General features: G+C 31.2%; 1 protein-coding gene across 1 annotated transcript; it reads left to right on the top strand.

Moving 5' to 3' along the window:
- Nucleotides 1-749: 749 nt before the first annotated feature.
- On the top strand, nt 750-2,806 carry LOC115696581 (gibberellin 2-beta-dioxygenase). Its single transcript, XM_030623473.2, has 3 exons — nt 750-1,343; nt 1,437-1,785; nt 2,177-2,806. The coding sequence occupies exons 1-3, from the start codon at nt 946-948 to the stop codon at nt 2,426-2,428; spliced, it is 999 nt and encodes a 332-aa protein (XP_030479333.1). The 5' UTR covers nt 750-945; the 3' UTR covers nt 2,429-2,806.
- The last annotated feature ends 5,256 nt before the right edge of the window (nt 2,807-8,062 follow it).

The following is an 8,062-nucleotide window of genomic DNA, read 5'->3' as shown; positions in this document are numbered from 1 at the left end:
TACATAATTACTTAATAAATAATTGTAATTTAATAAATATTATGATAAATTATTAACTAATTATAAATATCACGCTAGTATATTTTTAGGTACCTTAAGATCTTAAAAATATAATGTTGTAATTAAATATTAGTATTGTCTAACATAAATGTAATATAAAATCTCTCAAATATAATTACATTAATAATCATTTAGAAAATAATTACAGTGTACAAGATATTATATCATGATTGATTTAATTTAATATCAAGGTCTTGTATATTAGTAGCGTTGAACACCACTAGTGTTTTTCTAATAGAGAATTGATCTTAAGTAACAGGTGGCATCTTACAATTAGTTAGTAATATTTTTTAAAAATTATTATCTAAAGTTATATGAGACCTGATACTTAATTACATCTTTCGTAATATGACACTGAAGAAGGTGCTAGGTACTATTAGCGCCTTTTAATATTTTTCTTCTAAAATATAAAAAAATGTGAAGGGATACTTTAAGGTATCAAATAAGGTAGTATATTACTATTGCTACAAATTTATATCGAGTCTCATATATTTTAATTTAATAAATGATAAAAAAACTGTTAACCACTCAAAACGTGCCACATAGGTAATATGGTGTGGCCAATAACAATGCTCTAAAATATAAGTTGGGAAAATTTATGTCTCGATAGAATAAATGCAAAGAAAGACACTCAATGACAGATGTCTTCTCTTTATAGTTAGTAACGCCTTGGTCCCTCCTCTCACACTCATGCATTAGATTAGACCATTTCACAAAAACTCACTCACCAAATTTTCCCTTTAAAAACCCAAAAACCCAAACCCAAAACTCCCCTCATTCATAAACCATAACTACCTCAATTTTCTCTCATATTTTCTTTCTTTTTTTCTCGAGAAACAAACAAACAAACAAATAACAAAACACACATACACAAACCAAACCAACATGGTTGTTCTTTCAAGACCAGCATTAGACCATTTCTCACATATCAAAACATACAAACCAACATCAAATTTCTTCAATGAAATCCCTGTTGTTGACCTCTCTAACCCAGATGAAGCTAAAACCTCCATAATCAAAGCTTGTGAAGAATTTGGCTTCTTTAAAGTCATCAACCATGGTGTACCAATGGACTTCATCAACAAACTCGAAGATGAAGCTTTCAAATTCTTCAATCTTCCTCAATCTGAAAAAGATAAATCTGGTCCTCCAGACCCATTTGGATATGGTAGTAAAAGAATTGGAAGAAACGGTGATATTGGTTGGATTGAATATATTCTTCTCAACACAAACCAAGATCAAAAAACCCTCTTCACTTTCCGAGAAAATCCTGAAATTTTCCGGTAAAATAAAAACTCTGTTTTTTCATTTTTTTTTTTTACTCTGTTTTTGATATTGGTTGTCGTTTTGACTAATTGGTTGTCGTTTTTGAATAGTTCGGCGGTGGAGAAATATATAACGGCTGTTAAAACGATGTCGTTTGAGATACTTGAATTAATGGCTGATGGATTAAGAATTGAACCGAGAAATGTACTGAGTAAAATGTTGAGTGATGAGAAAAGTGACTCGTGTTTCAGACTCAATCATTATCCACCATGTCCAGAGCTTGGAGCTTTGAGTGGTAGGAATTTGATTGGGTTTGGTGAACACACAGACCCACAAATCATTTCTGTGTTGAGATCCAACAACACTTCTGGTTTTCAAATCACAATCAAAGATGGAGCTTGGCTCTCTGTTCCACCTGATCAAAACTCTTTCTTTATCAACGTTGGTGATTCTTTACAGGTAAAAAAAAATAAAAAATAAAAAAAATCAATTTTTAATCCAAACCCAATTCCAAAAATTCCTACTTTTTTCAAAATTCTTCAACTTTATTGAGTTGAAAGTTTCTTCAGTTCTGTGGTTCATTTCTCTATTTTATCTCTTTTTCTTCTAATTTTTTTTTAAATAAATAAATAAATTAGAAAGACCCCAATTCTTATAAATGAATTAAATGAAATTTAATTTATTTATGTATTTTTGTACGGATGTGTCCGGTCCAGTAAATGTCACATGGCAGAGTCAGATTGAGTAATTTTAACCATGTGTCAAACATAAGTCGGTTGTCAACTTTTGGTGTAAAAAAAATTAAAATAATTTGGATTAATATTTTTATTAATTATAATTGGTGGTGCAGGTAATGACTAATGGAAAATTCAAGAGCTTAAAGCATAGAGTTTTGGCTGACCCAAGAAAAGCAAGACTTTCTATGATATTTTTTGGAGGACCACCTTTGAGTGAGAAAATTGCACCATTACCTAGTTTGGTGGGTAAAGATGAAGAGAGTTTGTACAAAGAGTTCACATGGTGGGAATATAAAACTTCTGCCTATAAGTCAAGACTAGCTGATAATAGGCTAGGACTCTTTCAAAAATCCCATATTAATTAATAAATTAATTAATTAATAATCTTCTTGTACTTCTTCTTCTTTGTTGTGTGGGTCAAAATCCCTCTTTCTCTCTCTCTCTCTCATAAAAAAAATATAAATATATTAGGTTTTTTTTTTTTTTTTGGGTTAAAGAAAAGTGGTTCAACATAGCTAGGTTTGGAAATAGTTGACTAAACCTTTCCATAGTTGGAAAAGTGAATAGGTTGTTCTTTTTTTTTTATTATTTATCTTTTCTCATTATTAATTCTACCTTTGTGTATCTTTTTTCAACTTTTTGCCTTTGTTTAAATATGTAACAACTATATATATATAAACAACAAAATACCTCAATTTCTAGGTCTCTTGCTTTTTGCCATTAATGAAAGTTGTTCATCAAAATCATGTCATCATGTGTATATTTATGATATATATATGTATATATGTATATATGTATATGTACTGTGTTCAAAAGATCTCTCAAAGTATATAAATTATGTTTAATTATAAACTTATGATGTTGACCTCATTTATGACATATTTCTAAACTTGTACTTCTTACAGCTCACCCTCCTTTTTTTTTATTATTATTATAATATATAAATGTGTATATATATATAGAATATCCACTAGAATTTTTATAATGGGAAGTTATACATGAGGACTCAAAATCAAAATAGAGAAATATTAAAGAAATACTTATTTCTTTATATTGATGTAAAAAAAATGTTTGATCTCATATATTTATATTTTTATTATTTTAATTCTGAATTATATACTTATATCTATCATACCAATAATAATATATTTCTCTACAATAAATAATAATATATTGTATTTTATACTTTTTTGTAAAAGTGGAATCAGAAAAAATATCAAATAAATATTCTATACGTCTGTCCTTTTTTAAAAAAAAAAATCATACGTCCAAATTAAAAATAATAATAAAATAATTACTAATATAATAATAATATATGTATATTTCCCGAAAATATATAACTGTTTTTCTAAAAAAATATTAAAAAATTATATATATGTAAATTATATATATATTAATAAATATTTATTATCTCAATAAAACCAAGTCATCTTCCCAGAATGACATATGTGAAGCATATAACTGAAATCCTAAAAAATATATTAAAAAACACATATAACTGATATTATTAATATTATATTAAAATAAATATCTGTGTATATATGGGTGTATACTACTCGTGTTATGAATTCTTAATATATAACTCCCAAATAAGGCTTATTTTCAGCATTGAACTAATGAAGTTTTATAATGCAACAACAAATTTTTATGGTAGTAATATATATTCATTATTTAGTTGTTTCACACTTTTTCGAAAAAAAAAAATTCAAAATAATGTTAAAAGAAAATTATTAAAATAATTATATATAATATAATGAGTTCTAAAGTTAAAGGAAAGGCTTACAACAAAAATCTCTAAGACCATCCTAACTCACTTTTAGCACTTAAGTCCTCAATCTCAAATATTTTACGTTTGAATTCCCATCCTTATATAAAAGGTTACACTTGGTTAACAGTGAGGGTCAAAAGGAAGAAAAATTACAAAAGGGACCAAACTGTAAATTTTGATGAAAATTAGAAAAATCTACAAAAATAAAAATTCACTACAATTTGGGGCCAACATGGACCCTTGGGTGGGTCCGTCTTAGTATATTCCCTTTTAGTTTTTTCACTTTTTCATCCACATGTATTTTATAAAAAAAATTCTACAATATACTTTCTTAAAAAAAAAATATTAATACATCTATATATGTTTTTATTAACTCAGATTTCTGTTAACAATAAATGAAGTCTTGTAAATAAAGAATTAATACTTATAATTAATAGATATATGTATAACACAGAGTATTTTATGTAGTTTTGTAGTTAAATCTACAAGCTCCACGAGTCAATATTATTTCTGGATATTTCTAGCGAAAAAAAACTTTTGAGTACAGAAGAATAAATATGAATATTCACTCATTCTCATAGGGTCTTTGTCCTTCACAAAATGATCAATTCCTTTCCCCCTAAGTTCTGTCCCTATTTATAGGGGTTCTAGGAATGACAGTTATTCTCTTTTGATCTTATTTAAGTAATCATTCATGAAACGTGGACAATCCACATGTTTCATATTAACAACATGTGGATAAAATGGAATAACTGTTGATAACCAGTTTTTGATCTTATCTGGAAGCAGTTTGCTTTTGCCGAGATGACACATTCCAGTTATGGCTCGCATTATTCGACGATGTTTAAGGATAGTTGTTTGTATTCTGGGAGATGCTAGTTTAAGTGTGTGTCGTCACTATAGCTTTTCTAAGGCAATTCTTAGACTTAGTCTTTTGAATTAAGTTGTATTATGCTTATTTTCCTTAGTCTTTCAACATACTCATGGGTATGTAGGTCAATGAGTTGCATACTCTGAGAGAACTCGTTATCTACCATTTTCATTTTACTCATTCTTTCTTACTATTCACTTGCCTCCTTTACCTCGGTCTAGTCACGAGGATTTAACTTGTAATCATGTCATCCTCGTAAGCCATAGTACTAATAGTATCCCGGAAGGTCATCACATCTTTTAAATCGCAGCTTATATATATACCTGAGGCAGAATATTCATTCAATCTTTTCATTTATTATTTCCTTCAATTTTTAGACTTATATGACACGTGTTATGTCCATATTTAGTACTCAAAATATGAGCATAATAATTTTCCCCTAAAAAGTATTTTCTTTTTATGTTTTGAAAAAAAATTAAATCTCTGTTTCCACTTGTCCTCTGTGTACCCAATACCTAAATTTTGTCTTCTCGATAAAGAGCTAATCATGGTTTTGGTAATAAATGCACATCTTTTTAATTGACTCGTAAGTTAATCACCATTGGTTAAACATCTTTTTTAGTCGTACGGTGCTTACAATATTGCTTGAAAACACCTATCAATTTTATTTTTTACCACTATTTTTACTACTATTACCCAAGTACAATAAGCACAAAATTGACTACATCCCCTTTGCATGCCCTCACTGTCTCTTTGCTTTTTTCTCCGCATCTCTGCAACTATTTTTCCAAAACTCAAGAAATGTTTTATCCCTGAGCCTTGGATTCGTCGAGCTCTAGGAAAAACTTCATCCAGTTCATCATCAAACTCCAAACCAGGTATGTGCTCTTCCTACTTTAGTTTAAATCTTATGATATGTGTTGTTCTATTTTATTTTAAATAGGATTTTTATCTTGATTGGGCTAGTTTAGGGTTTTTTTTAGCGATTTTTAGGATCTTTTATGACTTTAGATTTTTATATTTTCAAATTACATAGAATTTTTTGGTACATTTTTCTTCTTTTGAAAAGAGGGAAAATGAATCTATTTAACTCTAATTTTGAAAACCAAGAATGTTTAGATCACGAAATTCAGTTTTCTTTTGCCCTGCCTTTCAATCCTAACTTAGTAATCACTAAAACAAAACTTGAGAAAAATGATGAAAAAATTCGTGATCAGACTGAAGAATTAAACAAGTTAAATATTTCTGCTCGATTTAGACGATTCATAGGTAAAATTATTGAGGGTAAACATTCCTTCCTACGAGAACCTACAGCCTCATTATCCTACCTCCTGTTAACATTGCTTTTTCGTCAAGTGCTTTAGATTTCCAAATGATGGCCCCACCAAAAGCTCGCAAACCAAAATTTTCCAAAATTCCTTAGTGCAGTTTGAGGCTGAACTTATTGAATCAAAAGTGACTTTAATGGCCCCATATGTTGGCCTTTTTTTTTTTACAAAATACGATATTGAATAAGGTAGTGGCTTTATTTTCCAATCAACTGAAAAGGACGAGAAGAGTTTTTTTCCACCTAGCCGCCTCACTAATAATTTTGAGTGTAGTACAAGTGGTTCAATGAAAATTGGGGCTTGGAGTATTGAGTACATACATGTTGGGGCTATCCTTCCTTTTAAGAGCTATTTTAAGGACTACTGCAATTATGTCTAGATCGCTCCATTACAACTAAACTCCAATGGTTATAGGATTTTGGCCTCTTTGAGGTCTTTATACCACATGATGGGTTGGAAAGGTCCCGAGCCATACAAGATTACTTGTATGTATACCCTCAAGGCAAGTCCAGCGAGAAAAAATTATTCTGAAGGCTTCTTTTATCTCGAAACTTTTACAGGGGATCGCAGGATTATTGTTGATCTTCCAAAAAAGAAGGAATATAAGGATCAATTTTTCTAGACAGCAGGTCTTCACCCTTGTGCCCACACAACCTTTTAAAAGCCTCGTATGCCCTATAATCCATTTTTATTATTTATCTTACAATGAGTTTACTTGTGCTTATTTTTATCTTAATATTCATTTTTTATTTGACAAAATTGATGTTAAAACCCACTCCTTCTAAAGTTGTGTCGACTCACCATCAAATTTTAGTAAAATCGCCATTTGGGATGAGAGCTTCAAGTTTTCTTCTTTATGAGCCAAACTTGGTGGCATGTGGTCTGCTTGGCAAAGATCAATCCACCATGGATATACATGAGCAAAAATATTCCTCTTGGATGTCGGTGAAGGTTCCTCCTGAGGAAGAAAAACGTGATAAGGAAACTCGTGCTACCTATATTAGTAGGTTCATGACTGAAGCTACAAAGGTTAAAGGACTTACCGAGGAAGGAAGGCTAGCCGTAACCCTAGGAGGTATTAAACCTCTGGGAAAGACATAAAAAAGACTAATTGTGGGTCAATGTCAGAATTCTTGGACCGAGCAGATGGATTTTTAAGGCTCAAAGAAGTAGTTTGGCTTGTGGATATAGGTAGACAAAAGAAAACTCAACAACACACCACTGCAGCCAATACATCCATCCAGCTAGACCAAAATTTACAAAATCACAGCAGTTCGACCAAGGTGGAAAGAGGTCAAACAATGGCAACATGCAGGGTAATGGAAAGAAAAGCAGGTTCAGTGGCAACTCCGAACAACATCCTCAAGAGAATGCCTCAAAGTTCACTGCACTTACTATCCTAACAGAAGAAATAGAGACAATCTTTGCAACCACCCAGTCCATGGTGCCATATAGAGAACCTTCTCCTATGAAGAAGGACATGAGCAAAAGGGATACTACAAGTTCTGTCATTTTCATGCGGACTACACCCACAACACAAATGAATGCAACAACTTGAAGCAAGAAATACGATTCTTCATTAGGAAAAATAACTCGCACTTACAAAAATATGTCAAGACTGACCAAGAACAAAGGGCCGCCCAAACAGATAACACTAAAAACCAGTTAATGCCTCCACCATTGGAAGAACATCTTTAGGTTATCATTGGAGTCCCCCACCTTGCTGGAGATTCAGGAAAAGCTAGAGAAAGTATGCCATTATCACACTACTCCCACACTTCCATTATCACATAAAAACTTCATGCATAAGTGTCAGATGGAAGTGACTGCCCCAAAATCAACTAGCACAGGGCGTCCTAGTGTTGCGTTGTAATCAGTGGGATAATCCACTACTATAAACATGCAGTGCTTGAAGGCATTTGCATTATGTTCCCCCTTCAAGGTGACTGGAAGCTAGATTTTTCCATTCAACATCAAGGAATCTCCATTAAATCCTTGTAGTTGTATTAGACAAGGTGAAAGAGCTGCTTCA

Source organism: Cannabis sativa, chromosome 7 (assembly GCF_029168945.1).
Source record: "Cannabis sativa cultivar Pink pepper isolate KNU-18-1 chromosome 7, ASM2916894v1, whole genome shotgun sequence".
NCBI lineage: Eukaryota > Viridiplantae > Streptophyta > Magnoliopsida > Rosales > Cannabaceae > Cannabis > Cannabis sativa.
This window is presented reverse-complemented; position numbering and strand designations above follow the sequence as displayed.

Coding starts and splice junctions, on each gene's coding strand:
- LOC115696581 (XM_030623473.2), top strand. CDS start 946: ATGGTTGTTCTTTCAAGACCAGCATTAGACCATTTCTCACATATCAAA. Junction 1,344..1,436: donor GAAAATCCTGAAATTTTCCG/GTAAAATAAAAA, acceptor GTTTTTGAATAG/TTCGGCGGTGGAGAAATATA. Junction 1,786..2,176: donor ACGTTGGTGATTCTTTACAG/GTAAAAAAAAAT, acceptor TTGGTGGTGCAG/GTAATGACTAATGGAAAATT.